General features: G+C 47.9%; 1 protein-coding gene across 1 annotated transcript in view; it reads left to right on the top strand.

Annotated features, from left to right (window-relative positions):
* The first annotated feature begins 255 nt into the window (after positions 1 to 255).
* LOC149366634 (uncharacterized) overlaps positions 256 to 20,911 on the top strand; it is a 28,891-nt gene continuing 8,235 nt past the window's right edge. Inside the window, exons 1-9 of the mRNA XM_089571521.1 lie at positions 256 to 262; positions 1,398 to 1,410; positions 2,016 to 2,036; positions 4,587 to 4,678; positions 5,996 to 6,085; positions 8,553 to 8,576; positions 12,703 to 12,911; positions 14,088 to 14,357; positions 19,249 to 19,388. Coding sequence (XP_089427647.1) covers positions 256 to 262; positions 1,398 to 1,410; positions 2,016 to 2,036; positions 4,587 to 4,678; positions 5,996 to 6,085; positions 8,553 to 8,576; positions 12,703 to 12,911; positions 14,088 to 14,357; positions 19,249 to 19,388 — 866 coding nt within the window. The remainder of the gene's footprint in view (positions 263 to 1,397; positions 1,411 to 2,015; positions 2,037 to 4,586; positions 4,679 to 5,995; positions 6,086 to 8,552; positions 8,577 to 12,702; positions 12,912 to 14,087; positions 14,358 to 19,248; positions 19,389 to 20,911) is intronic.

Below are 20,911 nucleotides of genomic sequence, written 5' to 3' on the forward strand. Positions count from 1 at the left end.
GGACGTTAAACCCCAATAAACCAAACCAAACCTAACCGAGTAGCAGCGTGTATACATTTGCACGTCCACAGCTGTGCCGCTACCTCGACAACTTCTTTTTTCCCCCGTCTCTCGTGGCCGCCAGGTGGAGGGAAGATGTAGATGACGTAAGCGTGCCGCTCGCGAGTCGGCCGGCGATCAGAGGGGCACGAGCCCGGCAAGAAGAAGAACCGTTTCTGCGAACGTCGAGGGAGCTCCTCGCCCACAGCCGACAAGATGACCGGTCAGTGCCGCTGATTCGCGAGCCACATTTCTTCGCTGCGAGCACGACTGCGAGGTTATCTGGGCGAACCGAGTGCCTCGCGTGACCGGTTTGCCCCTGGACCGCAGCTTCCCATCGTTTCGCGGTTTCAGCTCTACCAACGTCGAGCTTAAACTGGTTTGCTTTGGTTTATGAGGGTCTAACGATCCACAGCGACTCCGGCTGTGAGGGACGCCGTAGTGGAGGGCTCCGGAAATTTCGACCACCTGGGGTTCTTTGACGAGCTTCAAGTGTATGCCGCTTAGGCCTAGTTTGGTATGGTTCCTGGGCTCTTGCCTAGCCCTTAGGTCGAGCAAAGCGACTCAGGCTATGAGGGACGCCGTAGTGGATGGCTCCGGAAATTTCAACCACCTGGGGTTCTTTGACGAGCTTCAAGTGTATGCCGCTTAGGTCTAGTTTGGTATGGTTCCTGTGCTCTTGACCGGCCCTTAGGGCGAGTCCCTCCTTTCTACGTTAAAGAACCCCAGGCAGTCGAAATTTCTGAAGCCCTTCACTATGGCGTCCCTCATCACTGCGCCACGGCGTCAGTGTACAGTCGCAGGCCGTCCAGAAGGCGCCAGATCGGGACCAATCAGGGCGTGCGCACTAGTGGCGCGAGGTAGCGGCATTGGCTTGCGCTACTCTAAATCTGTAATGATTTTCTAGGAGAAATCAAGGCGAAGAAACTGACATGAGCAGGGTATGTAACGGTGAGGTCCTCTAGGCTAAAGGACCGGATTCCAAGAGAGGGTAACCGTAGCTGGAAGCGGTAGAGATTCAGGTGGGCGGGGGGAATTAGGAATGCGGGGATAAGGTGGTCGCAGCTGGTGAAGGACAAGGTCAAGTGAAGGACAAGGTAAAGTTGGTGTCAGTCCTGTCATTTGTGTGCCTTCTGTGTCCCCGTTTCTTGCGCCATTACCAGTTTTTTCTTTCAAGTGAGGGACAGACGTAGACTGGACGTAGTCGGGCTGATGATGATGATATTCCGTGCTATGCCCCCTACGATGGACCTTGCGGTGTTGTGCTTCATGTAATGAGATGACTTTGCGACGCCAGAAATCTACATGTCCTTTTTTTCTTTTCCCCTGTTCTTTCAGAAATGTCAAGTATGTCTGAGATGTCCACCGTGGGTAAGTGCAGGCATGTTTTTTCTTGCTCCTCCCTGACTGCATTAGGCGGCTTCGCCGTGGGCGCTTTGGATGTGGCGTGTTCACTTGTCGAACGCACCCACTCTCTTTGTGCGCAACACAATGCTGAATGTGTTCAACGCTGTAATAGGACGCAACTTAAAAAAAAAAAAGCAGTTGGTAACAATGGACCGCGATCCGCGGCGTCCTGTGTTACTCCGCTGACCAACCACAACAGTAAGCGAAATCAGGTTTTTAACGTTTGTCCGTGTTAAACAATCAAAATTAAGTCATCAACATTCTTGAACATGTAGTTCCGCCTGGTGCTTAGCTTATTGTTTAAGTAACAAAGAAAGTTTTAGAAAGGGACTACATTTTGGTCGCGGAGGAATTCTGTGCGGCGGTCCTGAATGTGGGCGGAGCTTCACTGCAGACTCTCGCGTCTGCTATATATACTATTTTAAACAAGAAGCGTTCATCCATGCTGCTTCCCTGTTGCAATGTTAGACCGCTACGGTCATAAGTGCGCGATTCCACAGCCGCTCCCCCTAAAGAGTGACGCCCTGATCTTGTGCTCCGTCTCAACTTATCCTCCTGTCTTATTGCAGACACTGGAACGGCGGGCGCAGGTAAGTAGAAGCGCAAATGCAAATTATACTGCGTCACGAGTTATACGACGCCTCTGTGTCCATTCCACTTGCTCATATAACGTCAGAATTCGGCTCTGTGCAGTGGTAGTCGGTATCACACATACTGACTAGCGAAATTCACACACACAGGACAAGAGAAGGCGACAGAACACACGCTAGTACGAGAAATAGTAACTATAGTAGTAGAGAAAGCGTGTGTTCTGTCGCCTTCTCTTGTCCTGTGTGTGTGAATTTCGCTAGTCAATATGAGTGATACCGACTACGAACTAGCCAAACTTAAATCTTTATCAGTTTCTGTGCAGTTCCCGGTCCTACGAAATTCCCACAGTGAGAAATAATTGCGACTTCCCACAGCCACGAATGCATTCTCGGCTTAGCGTAGTTCTCAGCCTAACGAAACAACTGCCTCCCGGTTTTTACAGAATGGTTACTTTACCAAATAATTGCAGATTCGTTCCAGGTGGATATAGCCATTCGAATCAAACGCCCTCTTTCGGTTTGGCCCGATTCTGCGTTCAGCGAAACTGCTCCTAGTTACTGCCTTACATTTTTCGCTGCCCAAGTTAGCGTCATGCGGCTATGCGTTGCGAATAAACTTCTGCAAAAAAAAAAAAATCAACCTTAAAGCAAACATTCACCAGCTATTTGCGTGATAGTAATGACTAGTGAGTATACCTCTGAGCTGCTAGGTACTTTTTTGCCTGTGTTGATGCAGCAGTTTTAGCACTATATAGGCCGACTTCTCCTTTGACGTTTTCCGCTTACACGGCGCGCTGATGTCTTCATTAGAGAGTTTTAGCATAGCGCAGTCCGTATTTTTGCTATACCGTGATCCGGTCACGCTGGAACCCAGCTGTGCTTGCGTTGGCAGGCTTGCGCGTGCACCCCTCCGCGCATGCGCAGTTGGCGCCTCACCGAACCTGAAAGCGGTATAGCGGCCTCGGATTGCGCTATGCTAAAACTCTCGAATGTCGGTGCAGTGTTCTCATCTCACGCGCTGTCTGACCGACGCGCTTCTTTTTTTAAATTTTACCAGGAGCTGCGAAGTAAGTATCAACTGCTTCTGTCTCGTGTGTCTCTCTGTTGAGAAATAAGCGCGTGGTTGAGCAGCAAGCGGGCTCGAGCAGTTTGAGACTTACTCGCTTTAACTACTTAGCAAGGCTTAGGTTTATGGTTTTGGGGGGTTTAACGTCCCAAAGCGACTCAGGCTATGAGGGACGCCGTAGTGAAGGGCTCCGGAAATTTCGACCCCCTGAGGTTCTTTAACGTGCACTGACATCGCACAGTACACGGGCCCCTAGTATTTCGCCTCCATTGCAATGCGACCTCCGCGGCCGGGATCGAACCCGCGTCTTTCGGGTCCGTAGCCAAGCGCCGTAATCACTGAGCCACCGCGGCGGCTCCTTAGCTAGGCGCACACCTATATCTTCTCTCTGCCACTTTTCGTCTCCTTTGCATCTCCTCCGAAAGTGGAGAGAGACTTCCTTCTCTTCGCTTTGCAACCTGCCAACCGAGGCTTCAGCCGGGCGGACATATTTCTACGACATGTGGGTTTTAATGCTATTGCATTAAAAAAAAAAGAATCCTCTCGCAGATTTAAACATCACTGAAGGTATTCGCTGAAACACTCGGCCGGTCAACCCTCGCGAAGTGCCAATACTCACTTGGCAACACCGTGTAAAAAAAAACAAATAAAGCGAAGACGAGTGCAAAATACACCACAGTGGCTTGTGGTGCCTTGTCCTCCGGTCTTCTAGAGGGCAAGGACCAGAAGGAAATATACTACAGCGAGTGAGGTGTACTGTGCTCTAGAGAGAGCGGCTAGGATTCAGAGGGCAGCACATACGACGAAGAGCTCATAGCAAGATCAAAAACGAACTTACTAGACACCAAAGGACCAGAAAGAGGGAGGTGAGGGAGCATAGGACTAAAAGCGGAATATGTGGATCAGATGACGAAACACAACTGCCGTGCGGTCTTGTCCTATAGAGCGCTGAGGGTAAGGACCAACGTACAAGGCGTGATAGCTCCAAAACCAGACGAGGACCAGATGACAAGATACTGCTCCTCTAGTGGCTTCCGGCCCTTTGGTCCCCATCGCTAATCGCTTTTAGTGCACATAAGTGAATTCCCAACATAGCTACTTAAATACCTATGGCCTCGGCCGCCGATGCAGGCGTTTGCATTGCATGTAGGGCGGATGCTTTGAGAGTTTTTGTAGCGAGAGCTACACTACGCCAGCTCTTCGAGCCTTCGGCGTGGCACTCCTTGAGCTCCGTGGCGGCGCCGTTGGTCACGTGGGTTGGTCACGTGGTGCGGAGCAGATGCTACTGCCGGCGGATCGGCGCGCCGGCGAAATCGAGCTGCAATAACTATGCGCATGCGCCGTGTCGAGTGGGGGGGGGGGAGGGGGGAGTGGAGAGGGGGAGAGGTGTCGCAACTGTATAAGTAGGCGACTGAGCGGAGTTCTCGCGTCACTCCAGCTTTAACCTGAGTTAAACCACACCCATTTTTTTTTGCCATGCGCAGAGGGGGCGGCTCATCATCCAAGAAGCTCACCATCGCCGGTATCATTGTGCTGCTGCTGCTGGTCCTCGTATACCTCCTGGTCACAGACCCAGGTACATTACTTGCCCTCGGTGCCCTCTGCACCACCACGTGTCCGTGGTGCAAGATTCGTTTAGGTATCCTCCTGAGACGCTGCAATAGAAATTTTCTTAGCATATTAATGCGAAAGCATTTTTGCCTCATGAGTGGCGTTACAGGGCATGTCTGCCGAGCGTGTCTGCGCGGACTGTCAATAATCCATTATAGGGGCAATTAATAGAACAGTTGGTTAGTTTAGTTTATGGGGTTTAACGTCCCAAAGCAACTAAGGCTATATGAGGGACGCTGTAGTGAAGGGCTCCGGAAGTTTTGATCAACTGGAGTTCTTTAACGTGCGCTGACATCGTACAGTACACGGGGAACAGTTGGTTAAATAACTATATAATTAGCATGCATGAATAATTAACGCATCGAACTGATCAATTAAATGGGTAATTAATTCATTGAACGAAATAGTGATTTAGTTGAGTTGGAGGATTACCTCACAAGCTGATCGGTAATTTAATCGAATTGAATTAGTAAATTACTGAATTAATCAAATAAATAAATTCAATTACATTCAGTTAAGATGAGGGTCTTTTGACCTCGGAGGGAGGACCCTATTTTATCCGCTCAAGTGGTGAACGCTTTGCCCAAACGAAGACAAGTGCTCTTATCGAAACGTTGGCAAGCTCCAATATGCTTTCCCCTCCCTTGTTTGCTTTGTGAGTGTCGAGAGACCATCTGCCTTCCCTCTCTCAGGCAACGCTGCGGAGGTTGCTGAAGTAGTGCGTCCGCGAAACTGTATTACTCCGCCACGTATCATTCGTTCTTCTCGAAACTCCGGTCATTGTTTGGACGAATACAAAGAGCGGTATAAAACGATGTAGTAGCTTTCGAAATCACGGTCGAAGCTGTGAGGCGCTCAGTGTTAGGGCTCTCTGGCCATAATTTTCACGGAGTGTGAACTACTTTTTGGGCGCGGATTTAGTATAAGCGATTCGTCCTACCAACCGCGTATCATACCGCCACCTGTACTTTTTGCTTCTCGAAACCTCGACGAGTCGCAGGACGAAAATGTTGCAAGAGGTAAAACGAAGTCCAGGAGGTGCCAGTTACGGCACTTAAGATCTGCAGCTACGAATTATGTGTGTGTTTTCTTTGGTTGTATGGCGAACTACTTTTTGCGTGCGGACCTAGCCTGCGCGAACAGCCGCTCTAGCTTTGGCAGCGTTGCCTGCTGTGTATGAAACGGAGTATAGAGTCAGTTCTGGAGGTTTTCTTTTGAGCATTCTGATAGGAAGCGTGCAGGGCATCTTCGTTAATAGATCTTCACTGTCCTAACCATGCAGGGAGTGACGCTCAAAGCGGCGACTCCGACGATGACGGCTCCGGAGGCGGAGGCGGCGGCGGCGGTGGCGGTGGCGGCGGAGGTGGTAGACGTAAGCATTCTGAAGCTTTTCAAAACTTTCCTCCTGGATATATTGCCGTATTTACTGATCTATAATACTCACCTTTTTACTGCACGGCCTTCATCACTCCGTAAACTACTGGCAGATTTCCTGAGGTTCCAGTTCACATTCGCACAGGGTTCATTTCTATCGAATACAAGGAAAGCAGGAAAGCTAGAATACAGCCAGCAAGTTATAACTCACCTTGCCATCTTGGCGGGACGTTTACATGTGACGATTCTCACAACTGCGTGCATTTTCCGCGTGGGTCATACGGAGATCATACGGATCCGATAATACGCAGAGTCTGTATGGACTACGCGGGCAACGCATCCTCCCAGCAAACCACAAACCTCTCAGAGACGTCTAGTTAGACGTCTCTGAGAGGTTTGTGGTTTGGGTTTGCTGGGCTTAAATGTCGACATACATATGGACTCCGTATGACGTCATGCTTCATACGGAAATTATACGGAAAACACGTTGAAAGCATGTATGTTTCTGACACATCATATGGGCTCCTTATTCCTGTCCTTAGACACGCGCTTCTCTTATGGAAAGTTTGTCACGAATGCCTGGCGTATCTCGTACCGCGCAGACGGTTTGCGACAGCATTGAGCTGTCGTCGCAACGAAAGCGGGTCGATGTCCGTTATCACGGCATTCGCTGATTGGTCGATAGAGGTCACGGGACCTTCTGACGTCATTACAACCTGGCCGCCTGGTTGTGAGCCACCTAGTTTCTTACAGCAGCCTAGATAAAAAATTGAAAAAAAAATCGGGAAAAAATGTGGCATATACAAATGTCGTCGCAGACAAAACATAGCGGATACCTTCTACAGCAGCAGCCCGAATATGGCAGTTGATGGACCGACAGTTGCAAAGAAACTTAACGCAAACAAACGCAGAAGTGACAGCAGAAGCTGCGATTAATGTTAAATCTAAAGCTGTCGCATTCCGCTCATAAGATGACTTAAGCTCACCCCCCATTCCCCCCCCCCCCCCCCCCCTCCTAGATTTTGTTCGTACTCGACAGAGAATATTACATCCTCACAGGATTGCACAAGTTGCATTTCGTGACATGTTTTTCAGTGAAATGTCAGTGTCACCCGGCAAAGGTACCTATTTTGGGGCTATCCACTGCAAAGCATAGCCTTCCCTGCAAAAACAGCCTGAAATTTTAAAGGGCGTGCTTGATTGCGTCACATAAGCAAGTGACGGGAAGGTTTTGAGTTTTGCTGTCTGTTTATTGCATGTACCCATGTATGCGTGAGCAGCTGCATCGTCCTTATAAACGTTCGAAAATCAACCAAATTTGCTATTTTTATTCACACTGCATTAGCATATGTTCTCTATAAGTGCACTGCTATTTTCTTCCCATTTCCGTGAAGAAGTTTACAGTAACTATGCCATGCCGGAAGTTTAGAACTGTATAAGAGTGTTAATAAGTGTAAAGATCACACGGGGAGTCAAAAATAGAAGCAGCAAATAACACCGGGGCTAAAGTTACCGAGGATCCAGACTTCGCACAAACAAAGCTCACTTGTGTAAACGCAAAGAAGACAAAACCATGCGCACTTAGACATTAAGGGGAAATGACGCAAGAACCAATCAACATTAACTATTAACAAGGCTAACATTATACAAAAGTGAGTAACCTAATGTGTAGTTATACGCTTCGCGTTGTTTGCTTGCGCTTTCCTCCTACCGACTGGCCTCTGAAATGGATGTATGGCCCCAAGTGTAAAAACAAACAAACAAAAACAAACAAACGGATGGACGAACGAAAGACGGTGTATGAAGCTGCGTCTGTTGTTTTAGGCACATGAGAACAATGTACGAGTGTGCATGATAAAGTGAAGCTTCGCTTGAAGTCCGCATTCATAATTATAAGCGTTGTCTGAGTCTAAGCAAATCGTCGTTTCTAACGCGGTGGCGTGAAGGGTTTCGTTCAGCGGAGAAGCCGGCATTGTTGGCGTCGATAACATCAGGATTGGTCGATAGGGTCTTGACATCACAACCACATGACCTCCCGTGGGTAATTCAAACGAACCGTAATGATCACACGGTACAGCAGTTATGACGTCACTACACAATTCGTCATTGGTCTACAGCATAGTGACGTCATTTCGCCACCATTACGTAATGACTCTGAAGAACGAAAAGCAGTTTCGGTGAAAAGAGTAAAATGATTCAGCCGGGACTCGAATCGCTGCGCCTTGGTTCGCGGAGCTGGGTGTGCTGACCCTCGACCACTGAAGAACTTCAGTTCGACTTGGGTTAAAGGGAGGCCTTTTGTGTCTTGTGGTAAAATAAACTAAAATAAAGAACAGTGTTCGTGTCCGCGAAGTGTCACGCAAAGAAAACCTCATGCCCCTGAAGGGACCCATTAATGACACCGCGTCATACCCTTATGTCGGATATCTTATGTGTCCTCCGAATTTTTTCTTATTTTTCTGCAGGCAAAAAGAAGACGACCACGGAAGGTAAGTTCGAAGTTATTTAGTCATAACCAGTTGCCGAACTAAGCAGTTCAAATCGATTTTGTTCCAATAAATTTGTGGACTAATGGTTTATGTATATGTAATTGCTCTTGCACAGCACCAGTTCGGGATGCAGTGCATTCGTTGAATCACTACTTTCACGACAGAAATTGCTCCTTAAAACTCCTTCACGAAAATGAACATCGATGAGAGTAATCTGATCTTGGGAAGGCCTTATGGCCAAAGCGTGCAGGCTCCTTTGAGCCAAAGGTCGCTGGAGGGATGCGGAAAAAATTCAGAAGCAAGCAGTGCACACACATGCATTTATCTCCAGCTAACGACCGTCAGGGTACCCATGCTCGTCCAGTGTTTAAGGAAAGTCCCTCAAGGTGCAGCATCGATTTGAAATGAAGTAATCAATCATTAGCATCTACCCAAGTGCAACGCAGGCATCATCATCATCAGCCTGACTGCGCCCACTGCAGGGCAAAGGGCTCTTCCATGTCTCTCCAATTAACCTGTCGTTTGCCAGTTGCGGCCACCGTATCCCCGCAGACTCCTTAATCTCATCCGCCCGCCTAACTTTCTGCCGCCCCCTGCTTTCTGCGACTCCCCCCTTTGCATTACTCCGCAGCCATACGGCTACAAATGAAAGCTGTACGGCTTCCCCATAAACTTTGTAGCTCCCAAACGTGTAGGTTTTCTTCAACTACGAAGCTACTGTAGTAGCTGTATAGCTTTCCTTTGTAGCACAACAGTCTAAACAAATACGGCTATATGGGAGTAAAAATAGATTAAGTGATCCTCTAGCTCACACCATTTTATAAAAGGGTGTGAGCTAGAGGATAACTTACTCCCTTTTTACTCCTTTCTGTTTAGAGTGTAAAAAGGAGTAAGTGATCCTCTAGCTCACACCATTTTATAAAAGGATGTGCGCTAGAGGATAACTCACTCCCTTTTTACTCCTTTCTGTTTAGAGTGTATACGGACATACACTCTAAACAGAAAGGAGTAAAAAGGGAGTGAGTTATCCTTTAGCTCAGAAGATAACGTGCTCCTTTTACTCCTTTCTGTTTAGAGTGTAAAAAGGAGTAAGTGATCCTCTAGCTCACACCATTTTATAAAAGGATGTGCGCTAGAGGATAACTCACTCCCTTTTTACTCCTTTCTGTTTAGAGTGTATACGGACATACACTCTAAACAGAAAGGAGTAAAAAGGGAGTAAGTTATCCTTTAGCTCAGAAGATAACGTGCTCCTTTTACTCCTTTCTGTTTAGAGTGTAAAAAGGAGTAAGTGATCCTCTAGCTCACACCATTTTATAAAAGGATGTGCGCTAGAGGATAACTCACTCCCTTTTTACTCCTTTCTGTTTAGAGTGTATACGGACATACACTCTAAACAGAAAGGAGTAAAAAGGGAGTGAGTTATCCTTTAGCTCAGAAGATAACGTGCTCCCTTTACTCCTTTCTGTTTAGAGTGCAAAAAGGAGTAAGTGATCCTCTAGCTCACACCATTTTATAAAAGGATGTGCGCTAGAGGATAACTCACTCCCTTTTTACTCCTTTCTGTTTAGAGTGTATACGGACATACACTCTAAACAGAAAGGAGTAAAAAGGGAGTGAGTTATCCTTTAGCTCAGAAGATAACGTGCTCCTTTTACTCCTTTCTGTTTAGAGTGTAAAAAGGAGTAAGTGATCCTCTAGCTCACAGCCTTTTATAAAAGGGTGTGCACTAGAGGATAACTTACTCCCTTTTACTCCTTTCTGTTTAGAGTGCATGCTGACATACACTATAAACAGAAAGGAGTAAAAAGGGAGTAAGTTATCCTCTAGCTCACACCCTTTTATAAAATGGTGTGAGCTAGAGGATCACTTACTCCTTTTTACACTCTAAACAGAAAGGAGTAAAAAGGGAGTAAGTTATCCTCTAGCTCACATCCTTTTATAAAATGGTGTGAGCTAGAGGATCACTTACTCCTTTTTACACTCTAAACAGAAAGGAGTAAAAAGGGAGTAAGTTATCCTCTAGCTCACACCCTTTTATAAAAAGGTGGGAGCCAGAGGATCACTTACTCCTTTTTACACTCTAAACAGAAAGGAGTAAAAAGGGAGTAAGTTATCCTCTAGCTCACACCCTTTTATAAAATGGTGTGAGCTAGAGGATCACTTACTCCTTTTTACACTCTAAACAGAAAGGAGTAAAAAGGGAGTATGTTATCCTCTAGCTCACACCCTTTTATAAAATGGTGTGAGCTAGAGGATCACTTACTCCTTTTTACACTCTAAACAGAAAGGAGTAAAAAGGGAGTAAGTTATCCTCTAGCTCACACCCTTTTATAAAATGGTGTGAGCTAGAGGATCACTTACTCCTTTTTACACTCTAAACAGAAAGGAGTAAAAAGGGAGTAAGTTATCCTCTAGCTCACACCCTTTTATAAAATGGTGTGAGCTAGAGGATCACTTACTCCTTTTTACACTCTAAACAGAAAGGAGTAAAAAGGGAGTAAGTTATCCTCTAGCTCACACCCTTTTATAAAATGGTGTGAGCTAGAGGATCACTTACTCCTTTTTACACTCTAAACAGAAAGGAGTAAAAAGGGAGTAAGTTATCCTCTAGCTCACACCCTTTTATAAAATGGTGTGAGCTAGAGGATCACTTACTCCTTTTTACACTCTAAACAGAAAGGAGTAAAAAGGGAGTAAGTTATCCTCTAGCTCACACCCTTTTATAAAATGGTGTGAGCTAGAGGATCACTTACTCCTTTTTACACTCTAAACAGAAAGGAGTAAAAAGGGAGTATGTTATCCTCTAGCTCACACCCTTTTATAAAATGGTGTGAGCTAGAGGATCACTTACTCCTTTTTACACTCTAAACAGAAAGGAGTAAAAAGGGAGTAAGTTATCCTCTAGGTGCGCACTATAGGATAACTTACTCCCTTTTTACTCCTTTCTGTTTCGAGTGTATTGCTGCTCTGGGGTGGATGCTGATGAGTAATTACTCCCTTACGACACCCATGGTGCCCCTACTCAGTGGGACCAACTGGTCGATGGAACTGGAGACAAGCGTAAAATTATCGCGGGAGTACCGTATTTTCTTACGCACCATCCGCCTTGAATGTGACCTGTGCCCCTAATTTGCATCCTGAAGAAAGGAATAAAAACGAATTCCCCTTTTAGCACCCGCACAGTTGCCTGTGGAAAGCGCGATGGTGCTTTTTTTAATGCGTCAGAGCATTACTGGCCGCGCTGAGCGATTTCAGCGATGCGCTTGCGATTTTTCTGCGTCGCATAAACAAAAAATTTGGCAGTGGTTCAGCTATGGTCGGATTCGAACCCAGGAATTAATCTTGGGAAGAGTGTGCGGTGCCTGATAGCCACGACAAGTATCATGCTGCTGGATGGATAGAGGACATCTTATAGGACTCAGCGGCGTTACTAAAATTGTACAAAATGGAATAGTCTGAATGCCAATGCCTCTAAGTTTTCAGTATAAACATGCACGCTAGCTGCAGTGATCATAAAGTCAGTCAATTAATTTTATTTAATTACTCAGCTTGCGATGACGATTTTTCTCACTGTGCACCTCGCCGCATAACCATTTACATTAATGTGTACTTGCTGCTATTTGCTTTCTTTTTTAAAAATCCGTTTACCCTAATTTTGGTCATCCTGTAGACTGCCTTTCACACTTCCTGACCGCTCTTCACGTCATAGCCGCCATGATGATCGCCCCATGCGGCCACACTGATGACGTTTTCCTTTGCCTACCCTCGGGCTTCGCTTGGTGTGTCTTTTGGTTTCGCTGGATCTGGCTCGCTTCATGCTTTGCCTCCTATGCCGAACGATAGCCAGGACGACGCTCACACTCTGTCAATAGATGCTTTTAGCATAGCGCGTACCACTGCCGCTTACTGCCTACCGCGCCCCGCTCTGCGCACGCGCTGATTGGTCCGACGCGGCAGGCTAGCACGGTGATGACGGGAACGTGGCGCCACCTAGCGTCCTCAGACCGATCTACGCATGCGGAATGGCGGCTCGCAGTACGCGGTAAGCGGATAGCGTTACGCTTTATGCTAAAGGCATCTAGTGCTGCCTGTGCAATCGTTGCGGTGTTGGCCTTCCCTGCAGAGCCGACGACGACGACCACGAAGAAGCCCACGCCCGTCCCGATCAAGCGGCCGACGACTTTTGTCTTCTGCACCGTGAGCGCCTTCACGGGGCCGACCGAAGACCTATCCTCGGTGCCCTGCGACTACCTGATCTACACGCACATTTTCGTCTCCAGCGGCCAATTTTTCTCCAACGACGACCCCGGGAGCTGGGAGCGCTTCAAGATCGTAAGCCTGCGCGGAAACTACGTCCGAGAAGGCGCTGAGGAGATGCGCTGCGGAGATCAGGCCGCTAGGGGCAACTCAGTTGTGTTGGCAGTTATTAGCTGTATGAAACGATATCTGTGTACTCACCCCGAACATGAGGAAAAATTAAGTTTGTCAGTGGTAATCAGAATAGTAGTAGTAGTAAAAAGGCCTTTATTCGACCCTAATTTATAGGCCGAGCATGTCGACCGCCTGGGCGACCAGAAGTCGCTGTTCTTCCTCCCCTTCAGCGCCAAGCCAGTCGAGCCACGTGGCGATGGATAGAGAAGGTGGGGGGTAGGAACCTGACAGCTGAGCAGCCGGGCAATAGAAGAGGCAATGGGCCAGGTCCGCATAGATACAGGGGCAGTTGAGACAGGAAGGGTCCGATCGATAGCGATAGAGAAAGAGGCCAGACGGGATAATGACTGATTCATTTGGATGTGCCGAAGAAGGCGAGATTCCGGCACCGTGAGTGATGGATGAGGGGGAGGATAAAGGCGTTTGTCGATATATTTGCCATGTCTGGGTGTTCTCTTGAACGTGCACGAAAAAAATTACGTCTTTTGCTGCCGGGCAAACGTCAATATAGTCAAATCGCAGTTTAGCTCTGGTCAAACCTGGAGGATTGCGAAAGCAACGAGGAGAGAGGCGATGGAGAGCGCGCGGCGGTGGCGGTGGCCCCGGCGCGCTAGCTATGCGCCGCTACTGCGCATGCGCAACTGGCGAGCGCGGCACCTTTCAGTCACCCACGCAGCGACGGCGGCAGGACGCCAGTTGTGCGCCGTGTGACGTCACTGCTCCTCGCGCATGCGCAGTATGGACTCTCCTTGGCTCCGCGAAATATGCTCGGCGACTAGTATAGTGTTGCTTTCGCAACAAAAGAACCTAAGAAGCAATTCTTATTGACAGCAATAATTGGATGCAAATGTCTTCTGTGTCCATTAAATTCTACGCAGTTCTTGAAAAGTTGACTATACATGGGAGGCTAGTGAGAGTTCTCCCACTTCTAACGACACCTTGGCTGCAGAAGTGACCGTTTATATTTTTTCCCCAAGACGTTCAGGACCGTGGTTTTATACAGAGTTTTAATCCCTGGTCTGTCAGAGGAGTAACGTATCTGCTCTTCTTCCATGCGCCGCCTCTCCCGCTCTGCAGAAAGCCATGGCCTACCGCAAGAAGATCGACTACGAGGGCTACCCGAAGGAGCCGAGCGCTACGGTCAAGCTGCAGCACTACGGCCTCAGTTTCTCCGCCGACCCGTACTACCTCAGCACCCTCAACTCGGAGCTGGGCAAGGGATCCGCCACCACCGAGATGAAGGCCCTCTTCTACAACCACGGAATGCTCACGGCCGGCCTGGCGACCTACGAACGCGGAGACGTCGCCACGGACCCCAACATGGGACAGATCAAGAACATCATGAACGTGAGAATGAAGTGTTGAAATCGAACGTTTGACGGAAACTCGTCTGGTCAGGTAGAAGATTCATGAATTTAATGGAAGGAACGCCGACCAAAAGGTTGTTGTTAATATGGAGACGAAGACGTTTCGGCTTCCGTGCGGAAGCCTTGATCGAGAACAAAGTGTATCTTCTCTTCCTCTGCGCGATGGTGCAGACAGTCTGCGCATCGCAACGACAGCGCAGCGAGGTATGGATAGGAAGACGGTGGGGCTAACATTAAAAGGGAGGAAGAATGAGTAGCGTGCGTTAGGGAATAAACATGAGTTAACGATCGAGAGAGAGAAAAAGTAGAGATCAAGAAAAAAATTGGAGGCTTATCAAGGTTAAGCCCAGTGGATGCGAAGCATGTTAAGCAGCTGCCTCAGTGTGGATGGGGCTAAGTAACGGAGATGGTGGCGCCGCCGCCGCGTCGCGCGCGACGGCGCGAACCGAAGCGTGGAGGCCTCCGCCGTGCGACGTCCGACAGCGCGATATGAGGCCCCATCTGCAGCCGGTGTGACGTCATCACGTGCCGTCACAACATGTGATCTCACTTCAAGGTCAATGGTGGCCACCGCCGGGAGGCGACCGACGGCGCGATATGAGGCCCCATCTGCAGCCGGTGTGACGTCATCACGTGACGTCATGTCACGTGACCTACTTGAAGGTCACTTGAAGGTCAATGGTGGCCACCTCCGGGCGTCGCGCGAAGGTCCGAAACCTACGTTAATATGCTTCTCATAAAATTTTACCCGCCGCGGTGGCTTAGTGGTAAGGCGCTCGTCTACCGACCCGGAGTACCCGGGTTCGAACCCGACCGCGGCGGCCGCGTTTCGATGGAGGCGAAACGCAAGAGGCGCCCGTTTGCTGTTCGATTCCAGTGCACGTTAAGGATCCCCAGGTGGTCGGAGACCTCCACTTCGGCACCTCTTTCTCTCTTTCTTCTTTCACTCCCACCTTCCTTCCTTCCCTTACGGCGCTGTTCAGGTGTCTGCCGAGATATGTGAGACAGATACTGCGCCATTTCCTTTCTTAAAAAACCAATTTACCAATTTTTAGAAAAAGAACTGACCATGTAGGCAGGGGCTGCAAAGACTGAGGTGGGCGGATGAGAGAAAATGAAGTACGTGTATGTGGGGGCAAGGTGTCCCCTGCTGCCTAAAGGCCCCTTCGCCCTGCAGTGGACATAGATGGGCTGATGAAGGTGATGATGGCGGACCTCCATCAACATCATCATCTCAGCACAGGTGGTCTTTGAAATCAGACAATAGAATGTGGCGTGAGCTACAGCGATAGCTGTCTTCTCATCCGATGAAGAGCAGTAAAATTTTTTCCGGTATGACGGTCACTCACTTTCCAGTAAAAATGACTGTGCAAGGAAGGGGTAGTCAAGCGGCTACCTAACTTGCTTGGTGCAATTTAATCCGAATGGGCGAGGCCTGAAGCGATCACCTTCGAATGGTGTCGAACACGTCGAACGGACAGACAGTGAGCAGAACTGGATATGCAGTATTCTCTCAGTGTGACGGAGTGGGTGCCGAATGAGCGAAAGTCCTGCTGGGGACTCCAGGTGGTCAGGTGGGGATTCTATATTACGGTAACCATTGGAATGGTCAAATGTTTAGGGGAATCCCCCAAGGTGGAGTAGATTTGTAATAAGGGAGTAATTACTCATTGGCATCCACCCGAGCGCAGCCATAATTACTTAGTAAATACTTCCTTATTACTAACCCTTGTAATATAGCTTGGGCGTGGCTGGACTAGGACCGGGCTAATTGGAAGCCAATGCATATCCGCGTGATGCACTTTATTATTGTGTTTATGTACTCCATCTGACAAGTTGTTCGCAGTGGAGTGCAAGCTAGGAGCGCAAGTGCACTTGTGGAAGCCGTCGCCTCACGCTCGTAGCAGCTTCATCGCTACGAACTATAGCCGGATACAACTTAAGTCTGCAGTGAAGCTCCGCCCACATACAGCCTCCGCGCACATTCAGCCTCCGCGCACATTCAGCCTCCGCGCACATTCAGCCTCCGCGCACAGAATTCATCCACGACAGAAAAGTAGTCCACTGCTGAAACGTTTCTCGTTACGTAAACAAGAAGCTTATCATAAGAAAAAAATTGATTGCTAGAACTTTGATACGTGGATTGTTTGACATAGTCAAACGTCAGAAAGCTGATTTTGTTTACAGTTGCGATTGACCAGTGGAGTAATAGAGGACACCGCGGACCGCGGCCCAGTGTTAGCAACTGCTGTTTTTATGTTGTATCCTACTATAGTTTAAGTTCAGACCTTTTAGTGGGCCTCCCAGTGTCTGTCAGATAGGTGAGTACTGGTATAATGCAACTGTAATATACGTTACTTTTGAGAGACAGTGGATTAATCATTAGGTTCGAACTAATTTCAACCTGCACATTAGGTTCAGCAAGGGTCAACTTGCACGTTTGGTTCATGATATTTCAACTTAATGCGCGTGCAACATGTTTTAGACCCTTTGTGCCCATTACCTCTCGCGCATGGTAGCGTGTGCGGAAAACGTGGACACAGGTGAACAACAACGCGGTTGGCGCTTACATTCATGATCAGCCGCGTTTACATGAGTGCGACAGAAGTAGACTCTGGTACATTTTTTTTTGGGGGGGGGGGGGGACGGGGGGGGGAGAGGAGGTTTTAAGAAGGAAAGGCGTGACTCGTCCTAACTCTCTTGCTCGATGTACTTTCACTGTCCCTCAAGAAGTGGACTGGTGCCAAGCTTCTATCGCATTCATGTAAACGCAGCTATACCTTCGACGCTGGTATAGCAAACCTGTTTGAGTGAAGCCCTTGTTATTCTGACGTCAATGGTAGAACCTGGCGGCTTGCACCTCTTCAACTGCTCGTAGTTGATGTCCTGCATATGGCTTAACCCTCTAGTCTCATCTACAGCCTCTCTGTTAGCCCATAGACTATCTCCCTTATAAAATTCAATCAAGCTTTTTTTTTCTCCAAGGCTTCTGTGTGGCCTACGATTTTGCGGTACTAGAGAGCCCCGGACTTAGCTCTTCCAGCTCGTGGTCGTCAATTAGGTACACACATCCATCGCATGCTTGCAGAGTAGAACCGAATCCTTGTAAAGGCGCTGTCATTGCGGTTGGACATCATCCGCCGAAAGCTTGGTCGTTCACGTCACATAGTGGTCTATATTAACGAATCAGTGCCATTGCTTTTTCCGTGCGGAGCGTATAGGGTTGCAAGGATCAGCCGGTACTACAGAACAGCGTAAGGCTTCCGTTGGCAAAAAATTCGTCGTCGTCGTAGTCGGCGTGACCGAAAACTCCGGATTGGTCGAAAAATTCAAGGGGCACTTTGACTGTCTAAAGTGCTTAGAGGCGGAAGCGTTTTCCGCACCACTTTCGCTGCTTTTGTGGCACTGGTGGCGTCACATATAATTGAGTACTAATTACTAAGTGATGACCAATCACTAATTAATTGTTAATTATTGATGAATGCCTGAATACTAATCAACTGCTAATGAATGACGCTTAAGCTTCGCCTTTAGGAGTGGAACGCAACAGCGTGTTGTAGCGCTGCTAGGCAGTCCACGGAACGCCACCAGCCGTTCGGCGCGATGCCTTGCCCTTTGAACGCAACGCTTTTTTGAGGAAAGGAAATGGCGCAGTAATTCTCTGTCATCTCGGTGGACACCTGAATCGCACCGTACAGGAAGGGAGGAAGTGGAAGTGAAAGAAGACAAAGAGGGCCGTAATGAAGAAGATGAATTTGTGGAAAGGAAATTACGCAGTAACTGTCTCACTTATCTCGGTGAACACCCGTCAAAATTCAGGGGGGCACTTTTTTGACCTAAAGTGTGGTCAGTGATGTGTGGTTAAGAATGTTGAGAGTGGAACGCGACAGCCTCTTGCACGCTGTCAGGGAGTCCATAGAACGCCACCGCCCATTCGGTTCTACGCGTCGCTCGTCGGTAAATTGGTTTTTGAGGAAAGGAAATCTATGTCTCTCATATCTCGGTGGACACCTAAACCTCGCTGGAATGGAAGGGAGGAGGATGGGATTGAGCGAAGACACCGTATTCACTAGACGCGCCTTTGTTCATTCAAAAGCGTCGAGCTGGCATGGCGGAGTGGATAGCATGCTCGTCTCTCACGCCGAAGACCGGGGTTCGATTCCTGAGCTCGACCAATTTCTTAATCGGTTTTATTTATTTATATGGCCTGACTAGAGAAGTTAATTAGGCTATTTTGGTAATTAAGCAATTAACTAAGCTCAGTCCCACTTACTTGGAGCATCACTGTACGATCCCTTCAATTGGTTGCATGGTTACTAGCCAAAGTACAATTGGCCCCGTTTGAAATTTGCGCACTGTGACGTCACGACCGTTTCGACCAGTTGAAAAGCGTGACATTTCTGTCGACAACTGCTGCTTACAACGATGAGAAATTAAAGGCTTCCGCCTTAAAGGTTGGCTACGCCGCACATGGAGCGGCGTAGCCAACTACCAACGTAGAAAAGTGCTGATTACAGGGTCGCAACATGACTAAAACTTCATTGTGACATGTAAGTATTGAAGTAAGTGAACTCCGCTGGAACGAAAATCGGAGGAATTAGTCGGGAATCGAACCCTTGACTCTAGGGTTGCCTGTCATACATGGTGCCACTTGGCCACGCAGGCAAGTTTGTACGGCTCGGTTAAAGCGGTGTTTTATGATGTCTTGTGGTCTTCCGCATATTCTGATTGTGAAAGGGGAGGCAGTGCATCCGTTTCTGTGTGGACAAGAGGAACCGCTGCGGAGACAGCGTCGTACCCTTGAAGGCGGGGCTGAACTGTCCTCCAAGTTTCTTGCTTACGAGCACGACGAAGTCCTTTCCCGTTCGCAGCGCATCAACACCATGCTGGACACTGTACAAGACAGCAACACGACCATCCTGAAGACTGTCTTCCTGGGCGTCAAGCTGCACGGCCTCAAGGCGAGCGAGAAGAACGACGAGAAGGCCGTGGCGGAGTTCAAGGCCCTCAGGTGAGACCTCCGGCAGCAGGCAGTGGGACAGGAAGTTAGTAAGTGGGTCCTGGTAAAGGGGGTTAGTTCGTAATAACACCCATTGACAAGGTATGGGTCTCGTGGCCTGTTAACGACGTAAGTTTCACGTGACGTATTGCAGTGAGTCACATGGCTCATTCATTCATTCATTCATTCATTCATTCATTCATTCATTCATTCATTCATTCATTCATTCATTAATTCATTCATTCATTTATTCGTTCGTTCGTTCATTCGTTCATTCATTCATTCATTCATTCGTTCGTTCATTCATTCATTCATTCATTCATTCATTCATTCATTCATTCATTCATTCATTCATTCATTGGTCTTTGTTGCTTTACAAATGTACGCAAACACTGCTCGGACCCATAGCCAACGGCTAGTCCCGGGTCCAATAGAAAAAAGTATGCAAGCATGCAGGCAACAGTATACCAAAATAAGGGCAGTAAGTTAGTATAAAGAAGGCTATACATCACTCTCAACACTTGTAAGAGCATCAACAAAAGAAACACATATATTACAGATTATATAAACTAAAAACTCACAGATCGAACAAAACGCGTAGAACTTAGAAAAAAATTAAGGCATCACAAAAAGCTAGGGGAAAATAGCTGGTCAGTATCTACAAAGCATCACAAGGGTACAACACACTAGAAGAGGATGAAATGACTTCAGTACACACTTTTTAATTACAAAACGCTTTTAGAATAGACGCAAATGTGTAAATCTATAAATAGATCAAGGTATCAGGATTCGGCTATATGCAAATAATATCAGGCAAATATCTAAGACGACTAGTAAAAAATGAAAAGTATGAACACAAAGTGTGTCATTCTTTTTAAGGTAATAATTTTTTAGTCCAAAGGAAAAGTTGTAGGCAGTCTTTAGGTCATTTGGTAGATTATTCCAAATTTTTATGCGTAAACTCTAGGAGACGCTCACATAACGCTTGTTATGTGACCCATCATTGCAGATGGGCCCATAGAACATTGACCTAAAGGTGACCCATGTGACTCATTAACTGTTATGCAGCCGCGGTGGCTCAGCGGTTGTGGTGCTCGGCTGCTGACGCGAAAGACGCGGGTACGGTCCCGGCCGCGGCGGTCGCATGTCGACGGAGGTTAAATTCTAGAGCCCAGTGTGCGGTGCGATGTCAATGCACGCTGAAGAACCCCAGGTGGTCGAAATTATCCGGAGCCCTCCACTACGGCGTCCCTCATAGGCTTAGTGGCACGCTTCTGATCAGATAGTCGGTGCAACAGACTCGGGCCCCCTGGGTGAAGCACTGACCACGTACATCACATAACTTACTACAAGGATAGAAGATGGACTTATCCGCCTCCGCATGCGCACCTTACCAAAGCAGTATCCACGATGCTAAGAAGGATCCCTAAATTGGCATGCAACCCAAGACCACATATTATGGGGATGGGAGGTCAAGCTGGAATCAACTGCTGCTGAAGTAGGAAAAGACGACACAGAAATCTTGTTAACTGGGC

Source organism: Amblyomma mixtum, chromosome 1, assembly GCF_055824585.1.
Source record: "Amblyomma mixtum isolate Tamu chromosome 1, ASM5582458v1, whole genome shotgun sequence".
NCBI classification, from domain to species: domain Eukaryota; kingdom Metazoa; phylum Arthropoda; class Arachnida; order Ixodida; family Ixodidae; genus Amblyomma; species Amblyomma mixtum.